Here is a 20,278-nt window from a genome sequence, read left to right on the forward strand (position 1 = left end):
GCTTTATTACAAATGTTGCATTGGTATTGTTTGATACTGTTAAGAGGAAATGGGGGGGGGGGAGAATGTAAGATATCAAAAGAGAAACCTTGTCATTACTGCGGCTATCTTCTAACAAAAAAAATTCTGTCACTTTAATAAGCTTTTACAGTGGAAGTACCACTTGTATTTCGAACAAGATGCATCATAATGAAGTTCTGTGATAAACATGAACTACCACCTAGTTGCGGATCATTACCAGTGAACACTGAACTTACACTGACGAAACACTGAAATGTGACTCTTAAAAATATTGGCAGAATAAGCAGTGTGCAAGATATTGACGAAATATTTGCTTTATTGTATTCAATTACTGTTTGTGAGCACCCAGTCTCAAATTAGTGACATACTGATTATTCTTTCCAGAAATACAGAAGGCAGATGCTGTCACTTTCGAAGAAGCCTACATTTTCACGATTTTCGCCCCCCACTTCTCAACCCGAAGTTACATCCTTGCAGCCATCCATTCATAAAACTAGACATGGTAAATTCATGAAAAAACATGGCTGTGCTTTGTTGGTATGGGTATCTAAAAAAACTAACGCCTTTTTGGAGGATTTGTTCCTCTCGTAGACTGTAGGTTCCTCTACTAACTACTATAAATGTAGGGGGAAACTTTTAACGGCTACAGCTCCTCCTCTCCGTAGGGGGCAGTGTGTTACTTCGGCAGCGGCGGCGGCGGCGGCGGCGGAACAGGGGTGAAAGTTCGTGACTGTGCAGCCGTGCTGTGAAAACCAACAACTTGAGAGCGAAATATGGATGAACGTGAAGATGTTACCGTTTCTTTACAAGACAGCAAGGCTTCATACGTACTCAGCAATGTTGCCGAAGTGGTTGAGCGAATTCTGACGTTCGTACCAACCAAATCGCTTCTCCGGATCGCAAGGTAACGTTAACGTTAGGGTAACATGTTTGCATGCTAAACAGTTTACTTCGCTAACGTTAATGGCTGTCGAAGGGAAGTGAAACTAACGTTACTTGCATGCGGGACGGCTAAAACGCCATTGTGTTTTATAAGTCGTTTACTTAACCTAACGTTTCGTGTGTAGCTAATTACTTGCAGCTGCTTAGTCATATTTTTCTGACCGAAGCACAAACTGAATAGCCAACGGTCTTGCCAAGCTAGCAGGTACAGCTGAGTGTGTTTGTGGTTCTCCTCAGTGTGTGCAGACTGTGGAGAAACTGTGCCCGAAGAGTGCTGAGGACTCAGCAGCAGCTGACCTGGGTGTCAGCCTGTGGACCGTCTAACACAGAGGCCCATGTCCTCTGCAGCATCCTGGCTGAGGAGGTGGAGGTAATTATGGAAAGCTGTTTGGGACGTTAAAAAGACACGTAACGTTACTTGGCCAATGTGCAGTAACGTTACAATGTGATATTGGTAATGGCTGTATAAAAATAGCCTAAGTATGGTAAACGCCCAGATGGTAGTACTTGTTTTATTAATTTTTGCTTCAAACGTACATGCTCAGCCAGAAATAATCTCTCTTGTAGTCCTGTAGTAAAAACCTGGCTGAAACCTGATATGTCAAGGAGCTGATAAAATATGTTTCATGTGTATTTTTAAGTAAAAATGACTAATAGGGGTTTGTGTATTGTTGGGTCGTGTATTGTGTCCAGATTGCACTTGACAAAGGTTTTAACACATGTGCTCTGTTTCTGATTATTTACAGAAAGTGTTTCTCCTGCCCAAAACAGTTCTGACATTGGTAGACTATGAGGCCTTCAATGGACAAGCATATTGCTACAGACAGAATAAAGGTTGGGATCTCAGTGCTGTTGGACTTTATCACATTCTAAATCAGCAAATTTGGAGATACATGGTTTTCACAGGACAGGAAGGGGATGGAAAATTATAATGTGAAAGTAACTAAAGCTGTCAGACAAATGTAGCTAGTGAAGTAAAATGTACAATATTTGTCTAAAATGCAAATACTCCAGTATCTCAAATCTGTACTTAACTACTGTACTTGAGCAAATGTACTTAGTTACATTCCACCACTGTCAGAAAGACATGAGGAAATTGGTGTGACACAATCCTTCATAAATAATGATTTAGTTGTATCATAACAGCATCATAACTCTATATTAGTAGGCATCACATATGCCTAAAATAAAGTTGGGATGCATAGAGAAACTTGTATGTGTGTTTTTACATGTATGTTAAATATCTGACCGATGGATGGAATTAGACTTGAGAAAAGCTTTAAAATCTTAGATAGCCTAATATTGAAGATGGTTCACAAAGACACAAATTCTTCAAAAATGCCATTTTATTGTCAAGCCCAAAAACCTCAATTGTGAGAATCCTTTACGTTTTAAAATCATACACACATCCATTTTAAACTAATTCCAGTACAATGTTTTTCAGGATGCTTGGCAACTCTAGTCTTGCCTCTGTTTATTTTGCAAGTGAACCAGAGGGATGGCATTATGCGGTTTCAAAGCAAGGGACTTTCTCTAAAATCCATTTGTGCTTCCAAGATATTACTAAAATACAACATAGTTTGTGTTTATGGGTACTACGTTATAGTATTAACAGGAAGCCATGACTACGAGCCAAACTATTTGCTCCACTATTACATTCAGAGGAGCTTGACAAAGTAATCATTTAACATTAAAAAAGGACTCAGTGAGCACTGCTATATAGTTTGGTCGTATCATGATGATTTTTCCTCTTTGTCAATGCAGTTTCAGTGGCACATGTTGTGACATATTAAATAATTCTGCAATTATTGCTGTTGTCACTGAGCACCTGCACTTTAAGCACAAATACCCCATTAGAGAGTGTATCATGGCACTTACATCATGGCTGTTTATAACCAGAACAGATGTGTTAAAGGTGTCATTCAGAGTTTAGTCAGTAATGGTGAAGTTTATTTCATAGTTACTTGCAACATATCTTGGTTAAACAGACTAGAGCTAACGGACACCTACCAGCCAATCAAAAATTGGAAATTAAGGCTTGTATGCTAATTTGCTTGTATTTGTTTCCTTTAGATCCCACTGTAATAGGTATTTAGCAGTGTTTTGCAACACTGTAGACTTACAGTTTCATTGCTAAGAAGGAGGTGCTTTGCTGGTGTAAATTTCTCTCAATCTAAACTTGTTGCATAAAGGACTTTTTACTTTCAGCAATATATGCATTCATATTAAAATGATCCGCACAACAAAAACAGTGACCTTTCTCATTAACACATTTTTTTTCTCTTCTCAACTACTCTGAAGCAAAAAAGAGTCGCCACAGTCCAGACACAGTTGAAGAACTGAGCCTGCTCTTCCCCAAAGGATGTGACATCATGGGCGTCACCACACTAGGCGTAGTCTGTAAGTGTTCCTCTGTTCTGCCTCTCATATTTCCTCATTCATATAGAAGAAAATGCCTGGGTTGCCACATACAGGGAATAATTTAATTTGTTTGTAAAATGAGCTTGAAAACTATTCGTGCGTTCCCATTTATACTCGGAGGTCAGAATTTCCGAGGTCAAAGTCGGAAACGCCCCCCTGAACTCGGATCACCGAGTTGGGAAGTCGGAAAACCTCGCAGTACCCCAAGCTCAAAATCCAACATGGCAGATCCGTGCATCAACAGCAGTGAAAGCTGTAGTAACATACAGTTTATTATTAGCACTTCTGTCTTATTTGTGTCTCACTAATCAGTTTTACACACAGTCCTGTCCAACCTCTATCTGTGGACATGTTGCTATAGTATATAGTATGCACAAAAACAGCCTAATGCGTTATTAGCTGGTATTGCTAACAATGGCTAACCTGGCTAGAGCTAACCCCACAGTAAAAATCTGACTTGTTAAATAGAACGCAGTCAAGTTGGGTATGACGTCATTCCCTGCTCCTGTTTCCGAGTTCCGAGGGTAAATGGAACGCACTATATAAAGATACAAATATGCGACCTTAGCACGTTCATCTACTAGGATCCCTGATGAAAAAATGAAAGCCAACCAGGTGTTTTGGGTATATCAAAGAAGACTAGTTCACCTTTCAGCATAGAGGACTACACATTAATCCCCACTGCTGCAGCTTAGTTGGAAAGCACCACTGGTGGCTGGCACTATCCTGCCTCTCCCTGTGAAAGATTGCCTAGTCTGCCTGGTGCTGTGCTCCCCATTTCTCCATATAATCACAACCCTGCGGAGAAGTGACTCTCCATCAGCCATGTTCTCTTTCCTCAAGATGATGGCTTAACAGGCTCCCGTCGTCTATCAGTTTTAATGGCAGCCCTAGCTGTTTGGGATAACAATCATTTTGTGGTATTGCAGCTGTGGGTCACCACAGGGTCACCACACGCATCTAATTCAATTGAATGAAATCTTGGATTGGATAAGGTTGAGTCTATAGATTACTTGTAATAAACTGCCACATAGCCTCAAGTAATCTAATTATTTATGCATGTTGGTAGTGGGGCTGCACAGTATTAAAACGTTGACTTGTAATACACTTAGACATAGTATTCTTTCTGCATTACTGTTGACGAATTCCATAAACTGTAACACAGTGGAGGATGGGGAATGAATTAGATACTAATGTGCTGTCTTTGCTCATTTTGAATACAGTGAAATGTTTTCTGTAATGTAGAAATGCAGGGTTTTAGCTCAGCAAAAATGTAAAATCTTAAAGGTGTATGAGTGGTGAATGATGCCTGTTTTGTTGTTTTCCTTTAAATTTATCATAGCACAGCTGGATGTTTTCTCATTTGCACAGTAGCTCATCCATCTGCTAAACTCTCAACTGAGCCTGTTTAGAAGTGCCTTTAATGCCACTGAGTGGAATCATACCTGGTGTGTTGGTGTTCCTGATGTACTGTATATGCTGGTCTTTCCGAGACTAGTTTTCTACTGTAGTAGACTGTATATTTCTATCGTGAGTTTTGAAACCACCACAGTTGACTGGTGACGCCAAGACAATAGTGCCTTGAGCTGCAGTTTCTCTAATGGCCACTGAATGCTAACAAAGAAACAATCTGTGCCAAAATCAGAAGAAAAATCCTCTAACTTCTCACTACAAAGTCAAACATACTTTTCTAGTAGAAGTTACCGTATTTTCCGCACTATAGGGCGCACTTAAAAGCCTTTAATTTTCTCAAAAAATGACAGTGCGCCTTTATAATCTGGAGTGTCTTATATATGGATTAATTCTGGTTGTGCTTACTGACCTCGGAGCGATTTTGTGTGGTTCACGGCGCTCTGTCAAGATACTGTAGTCAGGAGCGTCGTGGAGTAATACATAGGCCTACTGTGCTTTAGAGCCCTGCGCGAGACTGTTTTCTTCATCCCGCTCCTGCTGAATTTCGGACGATTACCGCCCGCACCCGCAACGTGTGTGTTACACTGCCGCCCGCACCCGCAATGTGTATGTCCAGCACCAGCAAAACTTCTTATGCCTGCACAATAATAGAAATGCATTGATTTTGTGGCTTCTCCCGTCCCGCAGGGGAAAACACGTCATTTTATAGGCTATTAATAAAGAGATTCATGGGGTTGTTTGTTTCGTTTTCCTGACAATTGAGAACTTTTTCCAAATGTCAAACTTGCCTTGCTTTTTTTTAGTGCTGTAAATACCTTCTTTGAGTTTCCTTTCGACATCATTTGTTGACATTCTTTCGCTAGGCTACGTCCCGATCCTGCAGTGTTTTGCTTAATGCGCCTTATAGTCCGGTGCGCTTTATATATGAAAAAAGTTTGAAAATAGACCATTCATTAAGAGTGCGCCTTATAATCCAGTGCGCCTTATAATCCAGTGCGCCCTATAGTGCGGAAAATACGGTAGTAAGAACCGTCGTATATTAAGGAGATATTAAGGCTGTAAGAAGTCTATAGCCATTTTCACACCCAACATTTTGACTGTGACAGCCGTGACAGTGAGCCAGCATACACAATATCAGGAGTCTGAAACTTAGCAGCTAAATGGAATTCTGCAATCATGAATGTTTTTATTTTTATTTATTTTTTTTTTACACCCGTGCTTTCCTATCTCCTGACATTTAAAATGTCTTCTTTATTGACAGGTGCCTCTTGCTTGTCTCCTCTCAGAATTAATGTAAGTTAGGTAGTGACCTTAAACAGTTACCTTCATTTTGTTATTTAGAATGCTTAAGTTATTAATGTGCATTTTCAGCACATGTACTTAGTGGTTCTTAGTCTTGGGCCAATATTCTGCGGGGTTTTCTCCAAGTAAACACGATAACGGCTGATTTTACTGATTGGTACACTGTCAGCCACAGAAGAGGAACTCGCTGCTAAAAAAAACTGTTTAGTTCTTGGCTAGAATAAAAACGTAGACTCACATGCCTCCATGCCACGTGACGTATGTAAGTTACTGCATATAACTTAATATTCTACCTCATGCCTGCTCCTCTGTGCAGTGACTCCCAGTGGCTCTTACTCCAGTCTTCCTCAGGAATACCAGGAGGGGGAGGCTGGCTTTACAATCATGTTCCCCAGCATAGAAGGTGTCCACATCAAGCCCTTTCATTTTTGCAAAGAGTCCATCTCCCCAACAGCCCTGAAAGAAGCAGGTGAGTGTAGGCTCACAACATATCGCAATCATCTTGTAAATTCTTCCAGAACGTGTTTTTGCATTACTCTTTTGTTTTACACTTTCTTTCCAGGACTAGTTGACAACCCAGATCTGCGTGTGGTACTGATGTTTGTCTATGAGGCATATAAAACTGGAGGAGCACACTTCCTCAGCCAGATACTGGAGCCGCTGGCCAAGAGCAAAGCTCTCATCGCTGGGGGGCTGGTAGAAAGTGTCTTTTCTCCTCCCAGACACTGGTGAGTTAATGTCTCTCATTTAAATCAGAGTGATACAGAAGAATAATGCTTTAGTACAAAAATAACAATTTGTTCAAGTTCAAATAGTTGAGGCTTCCTCAAACATAGTTTGACTATAACATAGATAGTTTGACGATAGTTGGCTTTCCATAGGTACTGGCAGGGTTGTAAATATAGACAGTGCAGGCCGTGCACTGGGGCTCATGGGGAGGGGGGCCCTCTGACAATATGTTGGGCGGAGAACGGGCCCTTACGAATGATTCAGATTGCCAATTTGAAAGTATGCCTGTATTCAAAGAAGATCTCCCGTTAAATTAAAAAATGGTGCCAAAAGGCAAACCTTCTTTTCTTTATTGGGAAATACTCTTGACGAAGGTCCTATCAAAAAACAAACAAAAAAACAACAACATTTGATTAAATGAATAATATCTTATTTTGTTTGCTATTTTTGTCATGTACAGATACGCAGCGATGATTGCTGGGTAATTATGTTGATGTTGTCCAATGTCAAATCTCCATTTGACCATGATACAATAAACGGTAGCTAGTTTAGGTGCAAAATCTGTCAAGACTGACAAGCTGAGCACATCGGCATACCTAACAAGTAGTCATGCCAATCGACTGTAAAATCAAACCCATTAGCTAAGTTTCCATCCACTTGTCAATTGAATTATCTGAAGTTCGGTAAACAAACTCATGCGAATAAAGCTGGTGAAAGTATGTTTCCATCCAGCGGCTTTAAAGCGAATAAAAACCTGTGCGTAATGATGTCGCATGCTGTTTTGCGGTCAGATTGGTATATGGAATTGATCTGAGACATCTTAAGGTGTTTCCATTCATTTTCGCACTGAATCGCACAACATTCGAGCAAACTTTTGCGAACAAAGTTTTATGCTAGACAAAATGGATTGCGCCATCTACCAACAAATGATCAATATTGCATAAGTTGTAATAGTGCTTATGTGCCAGCTGATAGCGACATATCAAGCTATAAGAAAACGACGCTATTAACACATTGCTATGATGATGCACGTAAATGTCCGACGACAACGGAGGCGGCCTGTGGTGTGGGAACGACAGCATTATATTTTGCTCGTAAATTAAATTCAAAGAGTCTCTCGTCTCCTCGTTCGTCCACTTCCATCTGTCTTTGTTGACACGCACCACGTGTGCAAACAGAGTGGAAATACTGGGCGGAAATGAACTAAAACTACTTCTTCGTTTTGTGGCGGGTTGCAACCATAAAATGACCTAAAACTTAATCGCAATTCATTATCTATTTGGCAAATAACGTTTCCATCAGCGTTTCTCGCATAAGCCGTATATCGATCAAGATAAAATCCGATGAGACCGAACGTATTTCCTTTGAGTCGATATTCATGAAATTCAATTGAATTTTACTGTTTCCATAAGGCATCTTTCATTCTATATCACTTCATTCGGATAAAAACGTGTGGATGGAAACATAGTTAGTGTTGGTAAAATATATATTGTGTGTGTGTTTCATTGTAGTATCCCACCACGGGACACCATTGTCTGATATGGCGGGTCTAGCTATGTGCTGTGTGTTTATGTTGTCAAGGAGGTTTAATAGGAGCTGTGTGCTACACAAAACTTGCAGTCAGTTTCCTTGCCATTCATTGTAACGTTTCCAAGGTTTTTTTCTCGTCCCAAATACGTCCCAAAATTAATTTTCATTCTCTTCAAACATATTTTTTAGGACTGCTCTGACCCTGCAATAGGCTTTAATTTATAGTGGATAACACAGGAAGTTATGATTTAACACTTAATTTACACTTTTTCCTGGCTTTTCTTTGCAATTTTCACACTCTCCCCCTCCTATTTTTTCTTACTCTGTAGCTGTAGCCAGGGTGCATACGGTGTGGTGGGCCTGGCCCTGAGTGGCCCTAAGGTGCAGGGGGCATCTGTGCTCTTGGACCAAGACATCAGCAACCCAAAGGCGGCTGAAGCCACAATCCGGCGGCTAAAGGCAGCCAAAATTCCTGAGAGGAACACCCTAGGGTTCATGTTCGCCTGCGTGGGGAGAGGCCAGAACTACTACAACAACCAGGCCAACGTAGAGGCGGACGCCTTTCACAAGGTGTTCCCTAACACCCCGCTCTTCGGCCTGTTTGGCAACGGTGAGATTGGCTGCGACCGAATCGTTAAAGACGACTACACGCTGTGCGACACTGACACGGACAGTCTGCAGCATGAGTACACTACAGTCATGACCCTGGTCCATCTAGGCTAAGTGACTGACCCACAGTGACAATGGACAAACGGGAGGAAAAAGACGACCCACCATGCTCCTGTTTGCAACAGCAGTTGGGAACAAGAAACATTTTGTACAGTGTTACTCACATTAGGACTCAGAATATTGCTGTCACCATTTCTGTTCGTAAAGCAGGAAAATGATCCCTTTAGCCGTCAATGTAATGGCATCATTTGGCAAATTGTGTCCCTCTGAGACTTGGTGTGTAAACGCAGCTTCATATTAAAACTAGTGAGTTTCCCAAAGTTCAGATATAAAGACAAACTGATTATCTCTTTTAGTATTCATACTGTACGTGACTCTTGTAGAATATGTGTATCTATTTTTCCCAAATTTCGCACACATTCAAGGCATATCTCACCCTCTGACATTAACCTCATGGTCTGTTTTGCTTTGCAGGTGAGTAAAAATATACAGTTGAGGCCCACAAGCTATTGTTATAGTTGTTGATTCAGCGCAGGCACTTTTTATTAGTAAGTAAGAAGTGCGGTCCCTCTTCCACACAATCAAGCTAATCTTGATTAGAATGCGCTTCCTTGTTACGTAGCTTTTACACTTTTGTCTCGCTAATGGGAGGAAAAAAAAGACCGCAAATGAATTCTCTCTTTTGCAAGCTATTGTATCTATCCACCATGTTTCAATTGGGCACAGGGAAATCGGTCAGGATCTTAAAGTGCCTCCTTTTTTGTTCATGTCAAGTCATACTTACTTCCAGCTGTTAATGGTTGGGCTTAATGGTTATCTCATGTACATCTGTTGGCTGTGTAAGTGACACTGACCAGCTGAAACTCTCAATTTCCCCTCGCTTTAGTCTCGGCTCTTCTACAGTTTCTAACTTTAGGAAACTGTTGGAAATTGATGATATACTTTTCAAGGTCAGAAAATGTGGTGTAATTGGGGTAGATGATGATGTATTTGTATCCTTTGCTAAAGCAAAAAATGGTAAAGGTTATTTTTTTAAATCCTGATAGTATAGTTTGAGACTTAACTACCTAGCTGCACGTTTGGGGGGAAAAAAGGTCCCTATTTTACAGATGCCTTTTCACAGTAGTATCTGTCAAAATTCATTCATCTTTATCAATGTATTATTTTCTAGATGGCCCTGTCATTGATTGATGTCATGCTTTTTCCTCACTCAGAAGAATATTCTGATGACGCAAAGGTGCAATTTCCAGTACACATATATAATATATATGTTTGCTGGACGGGCAGTTGTGATTATGTTGACATTCAGCTTTTCGATAAAAGCTGCAACAATGATTGTTGCAAGAATGGATAATTTCTAGAAAATTACTAAAAATTATAAGTTTCGCTTTTAAAAGACATACTTAAGTCCTCCTTTGTATCATAATACACACAACTGCTCTTATAGGTTTTGTGTTAGTGCTTATGGCTCATTGAGCAAAGGTGTTTTGGTGTTGATGCACTTTTCAATATGTGCTAAATCATACTGTTCTGCTCATTTACTCAATAAATTACATTCAGCACGTAGATATGTGCTTTTTGCATTCATTTCTTTAACTCTACTGCTAAAACACTACAGCAGCATCTTAAGACCCAGTCCATGAGCACACTGGAGGTTACGCATCCTTCCTCGGTTGTTACTACAGGCCTACTACTATTAATTCAGATCCCCACTTTCCCATATTTGCGCACACCCTGAAATGTGAGCCTCAGCCTATAACATCTTCAGCAGCCCCCGTCAAGGCGTGTTTAAATTAAGGATGAGACTCTTGAGATTGATTGATGTGCGCTTTAACCATCGACTGGCTAATCCCGATGAATGACAAACGGTTAAGCCAATTGCTGTAAAGGCGATTTATATTCCCATAGTATCTTTATTTTGGGAAACCATAAAACGCTCATGACACGGTGAGGGACGACCTACCAGACGTAAAGCTAATAAAATCATCTGTGGCGATAATCCGCTCTAAAATTGGCCTCAATCGGGAACTGAGAAAATCTACTCGCAGGCTTTCTTTTTCTCACACACGCGTATATATATATATACACACACACACACACACGCACGCGTCCACTCCACGGCCAACATTTTTAGACTGCTATGTCGTGACCGGAGCGATGCAAATGTCACACGATTCATTGGCTACTGTCAGTCTCCGCCACGAAAACGTTAATGTTTTGATGGCGTTTGGATGAAATTCGCTGTGTTGCCCGGCCGCTGCTGTGTGGAAGGAGGGTCGGTAGAGAGCCGAGGCTTCGTCGGGCTCGCTTCAGCACCTGGACAGCTCCTTCCGCAGGGTTCCCCGCTGCGCTCGCCGGGGAAACCCTCGGCTGAGGAGCGGATCTGAATCTAGAGCGGCACACGCAACCCCTTAAAACCCCTACCAACCAGGAGGATATTGCACTTAAAGGCTCGTTATTTGATCAGTCTGAATAACATTTAGATGCTAATATGATCTTGCCGAGTGACGATGCTTCTTGCATTTGAGCTTCAGCACCTCTTTGGTTTTGCACTGATATCCAAGCAGCGGAAGCAGCAGTGGTGCTCGTCCAATGCAAAAGTGCTAAGGATAGCTGCAGCCTACACACACTGCGAGCCTGCTGCTGCTTCACTTACTCTGATCACCACCGAGGGAGACATTACTATCAGCAAGGGGGCAGCAAGAGGCTCGATTACCCGTCAACGATGTAAATCTTACACAGGTAGGTGCTTTGCTGCAAATAAATAATTCATTTATGTACAGCGAGGAGCTCTCAGTAGTTGTGTGCAGAACTCCCATTTAGTTGGAATCTGATACCAGCAAGTAAATCAGTTCAATTTGTAATCACAGATGCATGGATTTATTCCTCTAATGGCAGGAATTGAAAATGCATGAACCCAGTTCTGTTTGCAGAGTGTTTAAATGTTTGATCACTGTTAAATGTGATTTTAAAAGTTTACATTTACTAAAGTTCTCTTATGTTTGGGGTCACAATAGTATTTTGGGGACTACGTGGAGCATAGTCAATCTAGTATTGTTGACGTCATACATTTTCATTGAATACAACTTTTTTTTGAGCTGAAAGGGTTGGGGTTTCTGTTAGTCTGACATTTACCGCTGTAACTTACCATGCCCTCAAACAGGTTCCTCATGGCATGCCAAGCGTGTGATGAAAGCAATGAGTTCCACCAATTTTAACATTTTTCATCACCAGATAAAATAAACACATTGTAGGATGCAGTTGAAAGAAGGAGCTTCACACCAATGTTCCTTAAACGACTTGTATTGAATGTCCCTTATATCAGAAGGTGGTATGACATTGTTACAATATCTGTCAGGGAATTTTACAGTTTTGATTGCTATTGAAATGCTGCAGATAACGGGCCTATAACTAACTTTCTGCATCTCCAGCCACTGTGGCACTGAATTTAAAGTTGCCAGCCACCCAGATTATTATTAGTCCTGTAACATTAGTCAATCTTGCTTAGTTTGTTGCATCACTGTGCAATACATTTTTAAATGTTATTCACTTGCGATAATGACCGTGTTCTTCCCAGGTTCAACATGAGAGCAGCAACTATCAAGTGAAAAGGTGAACTGCAGCACTAAAACAGCCAGAACTGTGTGGAAACCTTGTGACAACCATCTCCACATCTCTCCTCTATCCATCAGCCAGCATCATGGCAAATGCTGAGTGAGTATAGCCCATTTATTTCTCATCTTCCTCACTCTCCTCATATTCCAAACCAGTGTTTATTTTATTTTCCCATGTATGGCAAAAAAAATAAAAATGGGTTTAAAGTGTAACCTATGAACATGTATGGTTAAATGTCAGAAATGCAGAACTGTTAATAGGGAGTGTCTGTAGGACATAGACCACATTCTTATGGATTCCATCGTCTTCCTTTCACATTACACTTTTTCCAGTATGCCTCTTTTTTTCTGATCTCCACCTGGGAAACAGGTTTCGGTGCCTCCCTTTTTTATTTTTATTTTTTTTACAATAATGACGTTTATTCACACAGACATTGCTACCGTTGAGGGGTCTGACCCTCTCTTAATACATCCATGGTCTTACCCTGGTCACTCTGAATGCTGAACACAGATGCAAACTGAGATGCAGAAACACACCTACACAATGCTGATTACAAAGCGTCCATTCTGCAGCCGTAAATACGTGTCATGCTAATCCTCTCTGTGGAACAATATATAGTATATTGATTAAGATTAAACATTTTTCCAAAAACTCCTCTCCACCTCCAGTTTTCTCCCAGCTTTCCATTTTTAAACTGTGCTCTCCAAGTGCGTAGTGAGAACAGCTGATGCATTACAGAGGGACCGTGCTGTAGCCTGTGTGCATGTTTGTTAGTTTGTGTGTGTGTGTGAAGAGTAAGAGGTAAGGGAGAACACTAGAAAATCATTATTCTCTGTTAAGTCATGATTCTGCTGGCGTAGCATGACTCTCTAATTTGTCTCTTCTTAACTAGCTGCATTTATTCTCTTGACCTAGATGAATAGCCCTAAATCATTGCTCCATTTGTGCTTTTATAAGAGAACCAGTTCTGCTCATGGTCCCATACAGAGCTCAGCTCAGCAGATATCAGTAGCAATGTCTTATCATGCTGTGTTTAAGGTAAAATGCATCCTAAAACAGATTAATATAGCTCACAGTCACTTTCCACAGTCCACCAGAAAGAAGCTTTCACTCTTGAAGACTGATGATCATGTCCTTAAGATACAGTACAAAAACCAAACAATTTAAAATGAGAAACAAACTTTGGTTTTAATTCCTATTTTCATTATTCATCCATATGTGCAAAAGTATTTTAACCTTGGTGTTTATAGTAAAGTAGCACTGGATGTATAGTATACACATAATTTATACTTAGTGATTATTATGGAAACAGACCTTTATTTCATACAAACTAGTGCTTGATTGTATACAAAGAGTCTGACATATTCTCAGCTTCATAAAGATTTTTTTATATATATATATATATATTTTTTTTTTTTTTTGTTGTTGATATATTTAGATTTCAAAGTAGATAATGTATCAGTGCTCTGTAAAATCGGTCTTGGATCCTTTATTGAAGTAAAAGTACCAGTATAACAGTGTAAAAATACTAAGTAAAAGTACTTAAAATCCTATTTAGGCAATAGTACAGAAGGATTATCAGCAACATGTACGTAAAGTATCAAAAATAAAAGTACTGGTTCGGCAGAAAAATGGCCCCTGTGATTGATTTATTCTTTTCTATGATATTAGATTGTTAATACTGAAGCATCAATGTGTAAGCAGTATTTTTATGGTTTTTATTACATTATTTACTGGTGGGTTGTTTAGTCCAGGGACCTCTCAAAAGGGTCACAAATTACATCTGAAGGGTCATGAGATATTAATGGGTTTGGAAAGAAGAAAACAGTTCTGCTACAAAAAGTTGTATTTATTATTTGGACTTTTCTGTAATATTTGCCTTATTGTAAAATATTGGACAATTAGACCTCCTTGGGCCTTAATATTTCTGTCTAAAATGTAGGGAAGTAGACAGTAGCAGAAAATGGAAATACTCATGTAAAGTACTAAATTTGTAACTGGTTTAAGAAGAAATGTCCGCAAATCTAATCTCAAGAGTCTAACTTCATGAGATTAATGTATACAGTAAATTGCATTTTAGGGTGGATTTCCCTTTAAGACTCTAAAGGGTCCTCGGCACCGGTCAGGACCATTCGTCTTTCACCCTTCATTCACCCTGTTGTTTATTCAATGCCAGTGGGAGGGTGAAGAGGTTGGATGTTGGTTCAGAGGGTGAGAGTTGACAAGCAGATGGTGTCTTTCTACCTGTTGGGAGAAATGCTGCCTACGAGTGTCCCCCTATTCTGCTTAATTGTCTCTTTTCATAAGTACACTGACATAACGTATGCCGTTTATTAGCAATGGATAATAACAAATGTAAGTTAGGAAATCTTTATGATGAGCATTAGGGCTGATATGTTTTTAAAAAGAACACTGGCTTTTAAAACATTAAGCCTGAGTGTCAGTCAGTATCTGTCAGTCAGCATATCAAATTAAAGGGACACTACACCGATTTTACACGTTAAGTTCATAGTACAATAGAGCTCAACAGTCACCATTCAATTGCTCCATTGTATATAAAGAGTTTTAACCAGCCAGCCACGAGATGAATCCTGACCATAAAACATTTGATTCGGCGCAAAAAAACATTTTGAAAAAGACAAAGGGGCAAGGCAAGGCAGCTTTATTTGTATAGCACATTTCAGCAACAGGGCAATTCAAAGTGCTTTACATAAAACATTAACGAGCAGTTAAAAACGATTAAAAAAAAAATTAAAAACGGATAAAAGACGAGAATAAAATTTACAGTGCAGTATAAGAACAAGTTAACTGAGTCCAACTCGGGCATCCCAGAGGACTTATGTTTTCTGTTGCAACTCCGGTTCCAAACCTGGCCTCCCAGAGGACTTTACCAGTTCCAAACTGGGCCTTCTTGCCACCCATCTTGGCATGGAAAAAGTACTTTAAAATATAGTCGTCACTGTAAGTCTTAGTTTCTTTCTTGGAAAAACCTTCGCAAAAACCCTTTAGGTTCGAAATTCACACTTTTTGTTATTAGTGGTCTTATTTCAACCGTAAATCCCTTTTATATTCGTAAAAGGTTGTTTCTTATTAAACCCACACAATGCAATCTGGAATAATGATGACAAAAATGTAGTCACAAAATGAAAAACAGATAGAATACGAAAATAAGACTTACAAGACTGTGTACATAAACGATCATAGACTTCAGTGGTAGCAGCTCGCTAGCCGTTCACAGGAGCAGTAAACATTTCCATGGTAATAGCGAGCTCCACCAATTGGAGACGTCGCTGTTATGCTGAGGATTGTGGGTAGTGGAGTACTTCTCCATGACATCGCAAATAAAACAAGGTTGATTTCATACAGACTTGTGGCTTCTACAGGGGCATACACCTTCGTTTGACAATCTTGTAGCTCGTGGTAAGTCTACCTCGGATGGTTTAAACATTATGGCTAATAATCAAAATAAAATATAAATAAATGGGATTTTCACTCCCGGAACCACACTGTTGGGATGAGGTGTATAATTTTACATCTTTTGCAGTCTTTGCTCACTATGTGTTATGAAAGACTCAGCAACTTCAAGATACCTTTATCTCTGATGACATTTGGAGCCATCCTTGCCAACACCTATATCATTACAGCTTCCTCAGTATATCATCATTATGTTGTCATTTTCAAACTAATCAGTGTTATCTGCTGGAAAAGTCTCCCTCCAGTAAATTGTTCCTGGAAATGCCATTATAATTATTCACTCAGTCTTTACTGAATTATACATTCAAAATTCAATAAGATAACGACTGTTGCTACAAATTCTGCATAATGCCCAAGATGCAGCAGGCAATACCTCAAATACAGACGTACAGAATATACTTTGTGTCTCCTATGTTTAAAATACAGTGCAGAAAAAACAAATCAGTCAGTTAAGTCAGTTTCACAAGTCCACAGAAATCTGTCTTTTCACTCATTAAGTCTTTCAAGATCCGTATTCCCTTAAGTGTCTGTAGAAATTAAAATAATCTATTATTGGAAACTGACACAGTGTAAAAAGGTCCACGGACTTCTCCATTATGAAGATGACTTATGTACATGTGCTGTCTTAGTCCTGGCCCAGGAGGATCTCTGTGTCTCCTGTGTCTTATACAGCTTGTATCTGTAAAGGTCAGATAAGAGACTGGTCACACCAGGGCCGCTACAGTCCATTGTGCAGTCCACCAATTCATCATAGTTTAATCTGTAATATTATTAATGAGCTAATGTGCCTGGCAGAATTCATTAATATCCACTGGCATGAAATTACAAAAGTTTCTCTGGAAGTTGAATTGGGTGTTCTAAGAAATTACCTGAAGCAGTGATGGCAGGTGTTTTGTCCTACAATGTGAACACTGTGCCAAATGCCAAGTTGTGTTTTCCAAGCTATTACCTTGAAAAGACCGTTGAATTGACTAAGGTGTATACATATTAACCAAAATACAAGTGGTACGAAAGGTGAGGTGAAGCATTTTTTTTTCTGCTGGCATCACTGTTTTAGCATGTTTTAATCTAGATGCCAGTAAAGCCCCATAGGTAAAAGCTGACAGTCTTTCTTTTGCGTCGTCTTCGTCATTTGGTGTGAAATCTATATTACGTTGTATGTGAGTCAGCAACAAAGACAACGTTACTCACTGTCTGTACTTTCTCAGCAGCAAGAAAAAGAGACTTCCTAAATTTATGGTGCTACAACAAACATGCAAGTGTGAAATGTCTATATGCCGTACATTTAGGCATTGAGTCTGACTATAAGTCAGAGGTTGTGAAATTGTTTGCAGTGTTTGCTGTTACACCACCAGTGTACATACTCCTATGCGATGAGTGCATAACACTAATACACAATGATGTCCAGCTTCTCCAAAGTTCTCCACAGCAGCTGGTGGGAGCAGAGAACATCTGTTTTGTGTCTCCATGTTGTGGCCAAGTTTTGGGTGTGTTTAAGATCCTCAGGCGTTGTAGTCAGACAGCCTAATCTAAGGTGTGTGTGTTGATCTTGTAGTCCACTTAGGCCTTGGACAGAGTAGAGAGTGGTTCAGGATAAAATGTGCCTGGATGGAAATACATTTTCTTTACTCCCACAGAAAGTGTATTTTTTAAAGCTGCCATTGTGCTTCTCAAGGGGAGGTGATAAGCAGCGTAACATCTATGTTTGATGTAATGGAATGTGGATATAATGGCTTATTTTCTGGTTTCATTTTCTTGATATATTGCCTATATTTACACTACTGTATATGTCAAAACATGAAAGCAGATTTTCCATTCCATGGTACCTTTTTTTAATTGTACTAGACTGTATGCTGCCTGACATAGACATATCCACCACCTACTATAATGCACACTGTATCACTGCTAATAGGACTACTATGAAATGGATCTCATTCAGTGAATAGTAGATCTTATTCCATAATGCAGAGTGCAGATGGAATTTAGAACAGTTTCCAATAAAAGTTTAAACAGGATATTAACAGGAGTTCACTTTGAAGCACTTTGAAGCCTAATTGATATCAGAATGTCCATACATGTTTTGTTAGGATTTAGTTTTTCTGTAGTTAGGCTTCAAAAGATTTATTTATTTATGTATGCCTTTATTTATACCTGTATGTGTTTGCCGATATTAGAGAGATGGCCCCTAAACAAGACTAAGAGTATACAGCCAGGCTATTGGCTCTGTTGAGCTGTACTAATGTTCAGCAGTGCTTTGAGCTTATCGCTAACATCAGCATGCTAACATGCTGACGTTCATTAGGTACTTATGCTAACATTTGCTAATAAGCAAACACAGCCATTTCTTTTCTGTTCCAAAGGGCTGCTTGCAAGTCTGTCTTATTGCATAGGGGTCCCAAGGGTCATGAGCGAGACACCTCTAGTTGTCGGAGGCAGAACATTCTTCTGCGCCACTGGCTTCCAGTTACTTACATGACCTTCTGTTATGGTCAGTGAAGTCCCTTGAGCAACTTTTGTCACATAATGACCTTTCTTACCTGGCCCACAACTCTACAGTCCACAATGTACTTTTATCTGCCAGCCCCAGGGAATCCTGCTCCCCTGAATATCACTTCTTTCCTGTGGGTGCTTTTCTGCAGTTGCAGTCTTTCCATAAAATAATGCTTTTGAGAATTTTGCAATTGCCACTTTCCCGTTAGATAAGAACTACTCAGAAAGGTCAGTATTTGTATTTAAGACAGCAAAAATGTTGTATTTATACTTAGAAACAGAGGCGGGTTTGTCCTTTGTTTGTTTTTTTCATTGACATTGTTTGGATTTTAGTGCATTACAGTCATTGCCATGTATATTATATTAATGAATTATAACAAAATTATTACAACACCTGTATACTGAACAGCACCTTTTGAATGCAAGGAGCTGTTCAATTCATACTATACTTTTCATAATATTCATTTTTGTTTATTTAGTCTGTTTTGGGCTTAATTTATAGGGAGCTATGATGTACAGCCCACTTTGTAAATGAGTCTGCATTTTCCATGCAACATTAATGTAACTATGACACAAAAAAAAGCAAGTTTAAGTCTGCGAGTGGAGTAGCAAAACATTCATTCATTCAATATCTCAGAATGCATGCCTAACCCTATTGCTCCACATAAAAACTTTGCCGAACATTGTACAAATCTATGGGCTGGGTCAGCAGCTTTTCCTGATATCTCAACTGGCAGCCAGGCAGTGCACCAGGGAACATTACTGTAAGCTGTGAGCCGGAGGGCTCCGGACAGCTTGTGTCTGTCATGAGTGGTTATGTGTACGGTACTGATTGTTTGGGAAGAGAGCCAAACCTGCTGCTGTGCTGTAGATGAGAGGTGGTATAGATGAGATGTTGTGTGTAGGAGAAGCATGGAGAGGACAACATCTATCAGGCCAACCTGCTGTGGCATAATACTGCACATCCACAGTCTCAGAGTGGGAATTAAGTTTTTGCCAAGTAATATAAGCAGAGGTATTTGTCATAGAGGCACATTGACAACTTCCACATTCCACACAGCATACTAGTCCATCCTGACACACATTACTGTAGTTGGACACACAATGACACATTGCATGCCCTTCGGTTGATAATTTGATAGTGCAGAACTAAGTCAGTAATAGTAATGTTGCACTGAAAGCCACCAACTGTAAGTTTTTATTAAACATAACTGGTATGCTTGAAAGATTAAATAACTACAGTAGGGGGATGTTGCTTCTACTAAATAGTGTGTGCAAATGTATTTTTACCTGTAATTTAAAGCCCCTGGAAACTAAATCCTATGTAGTTATTCATAACCCTAAATATTTAGAATTAAATAACAGTTTAATTTTTGAAAAACATAAGCAGGCAACCGCACAACTGTCATCACATTCTGATTTAAATGTTGCAAAATCCTCATTGGTCCTCAGAAATACATGGCCACTGAGCCCAGTCCACCTTAAACCAGCCAGAAGATCACAGACAAAATACACAAATCTCTCAGTTGAAATAAACAGAACTTTTCCAACTTTGGCTAATGATTTTATATTTATGTAGGACGGCATCACTCATAGTAATAGAAGGATTGAGTTAATAGGTTTTCAGGGCCTTCACAGGAACTTATTGAGTGCCAAATTCTTGAGTCAATTG

General features: G+C 39.7%; 2 protein-coding genes across 2 annotated transcripts in view; both read left to right on the forward strand.

Annotated features, from left to right (window-relative positions):
- The first annotated feature begins 723 nt into the window (after positions 1-723).
- Positions 724-10,593, forward strand: fbxo22 (F-box protein 22). The gene is made up of 7 exons (XM_078251991.1): positions 724-925; positions 1,201-1,333; positions 1,710-1,797; positions 3,265-3,363; positions 6,416-6,568; positions 6,662-6,827; positions 8,688-10,593. The coding sequence occupies exons 1-7, from the start codon at positions 795-797 to the stop codon at positions 9,079-9,081; spliced, it is 1,164 nt and encodes a 387-aa protein (XP_078108117.1). The 5' UTR covers positions 724-794; the 3' UTR covers positions 9,082-10,593.
- Positions 10,594-17,513: 6,920 nt separating this feature from the next.
- LOC144523242 (transmembrane protein 266-like) overlaps positions 17,514-20,278 on the forward strand; it is a 41,970-nt gene continuing 39,205 nt past the window's right edge. Inside the window, exon 1 of the mRNA XM_078258684.1 lies at positions 17,514-17,551. Coding sequence (XP_078114810.1) covers positions 17,514-17,551 — 38 coding nt within the window. The remainder of the gene's footprint in view (positions 17,552-20,278) is intronic.

The sequence above is a fragment of the Sander vitreus genome, chromosome 1 (assembly GCF_031162955.1).
Source record: "Sander vitreus isolate 19-12246 chromosome 1, sanVit1, whole genome shotgun sequence".
NCBI classification, from domain to species: domain Eukaryota; kingdom Metazoa; phylum Chordata; class Actinopteri; order Perciformes; family Percidae; genus Sander; species Sander vitreus.